At 55.1% G+C, this 1613-nt stretch overlaps 1 protein-coding gene across 1 annotated transcript in view; it reads right to left on the reverse strand.

Annotated features, from left to right (window-relative positions):
• Positions 1 to 1613, reverse strand: part of MAST1 (microtubule associated serine/threonine kinase 1) — a 36844-nt gene that overhangs the window by 22057 nt on the left and 13174 nt on the right. Inside the window, exon 7 of the mRNA XM_021707545.1 lies at positions 1479 to 1613. Coding sequence (XP_021563220.1) covers positions 1479 to 1613 — 135 coding nt within the window. The remainder of the gene's footprint in view (positions 1 to 1478) is intronic.

A 1613-nucleotide genomic window follows, 5' to 3' on the forward strand; every position in this document is an offset into this window, starting at 1 on the left:
AAAAAAAAAAGAAAGAAAGAAATTAGGTCTTGTTTTGTTGCCCAGGCTAATCTCAAACTCCTGGCTCAAGGGATCCTCCCACCTCAGCCTCCCAAAATGCTGAAATTACAGGCATGAGCCACCACATCCAGCCTCTGATACCTATTATCTTCTTTCTCTTTCTGCTAAAACATCAGCTCCCCAAAGGCAGGGATTTTGTTTGTTTTATTTCCAGCAGATTCCCCAGCTTCTAGGCTAGTTCCTGGCCCACAGTAGGAGCTCAACAGACATCTTTGGAATTAATGGATGAGAAAATCCTCTTTTTACAGCAAAAGAACCGAGGCACAGAGAGGTTAAGTGACTGCACAGCAAGTGAGTGATAAGCCGGATGTGAACCTAGGCTATCCAGGGTCTGTGCTCTCAAATCCTATGGATCTGACTTTAGACTCAAACCCAGATGTGACACCAAAGCCCGTAATGACACCAGTGTGCTGCCTTTCAGGTCTGGGCATAGTCTGTGCCCTATGGCCTCATCTCACAACACTTGCCGTCACTTGGCTTCTGAGCTCCTGGAATTTCCTAGACTGCCTTCATATGTCAGGGCCTTTGCATGTGCTCTTCCTTTCTGCTTAGGGCAGAATCCCCCAGCTCTTCTCATAGCTGCCACCGACTCCTTATTCTTGTCCCAATTTCAATGTGACATCCTCCATGGAGGCCTTGCTGGACCTTACAAGAGTGCCTGCTGACACTTCATCTAGTCGCCTTGCTTTATGGGTTCACGGATCCGGGAATCAGCTGAAGCTGTTGCATTCCCTGATGTGTTTGTTTCCACGTTTCTTGTCTGTCTCCCACTCGAGAATATCAGCCCCACCAGGGCAGGAATATTCACCTGTCTGTTCACCACCACGACCCCGGGGCCCAGCACACAGCAGGTGTTCAAGAAACGAGATCCAGCTGGGCACGGTGGCTCATGCCTGTCATTCCAGCACTTTGGGAGGCGGAAGCGGGAGGATCACTTGAACCCAGGAATTCCAGACCAGGCTAGGTAGCATAGCCAAAGCTGGTCTCTACCCCCCCAAAATCAGAACATTAGCTGGGCGTGGTGGCACATGCCTGGAGTCCCAGCTGCTCAGGAGGCTGAGGGGGGAGGATCGCCTGAGCCCAGGAGGTCGAGGCTGTGGTGCGTGCGCCGTGATCGTGCCACCGCACTCCAGTCTGGGCGACAGGGCGAGACTCGACTCCAAAAAATGAACGAATGAATGAAATGGGCGGAGGGGGCTAGGAAGCCACCCGAGAAGCTGACGTGGGAGTAAGAACCTAAAGGAGGTGCTGGAGGTTCCATTCCTGCCGCCCCCATCAGACTCAGGGCGGGGACCACGTCGCCCCCGTCCACCCCGCGCCTGGCCCGTGGCGGGGGCGCCCCGAAGGAGGAGGGGTGCCGAAAGGGCTGGGGGCGTGAGACGCGGCTTGGGGTGCGGGGCCCGAGGTCGCGCACTCACGTCCTGCAGCAGCTTCTCCAAGTTCTCCTGCAGTTCGTAGAAGTAGACGGTGGTGATGAGGCCGTCGCGGGACTTGGTCAGGCAGTCCCGGGCCAGCTCGATGATCTGGTGGTGGATGAAGCTGAGCACGCCGTC

The sequence above is a fragment of the Carlito syrichta genome, unplaced genomic scaffold, assembly GCF_000164805.1.
Source record: "Carlito syrichta isolate Samal-C Ts95f unplaced genomic scaffold, Tarsius_syrichta-2.0.1 Scaffold120465, whole genome shotgun sequence".
In the NCBI taxonomy this organism is placed as follows: Eukaryota; Metazoa; Chordata; class Mammalia; order Primates; family Tarsiidae; genus Carlito; species Carlito syrichta.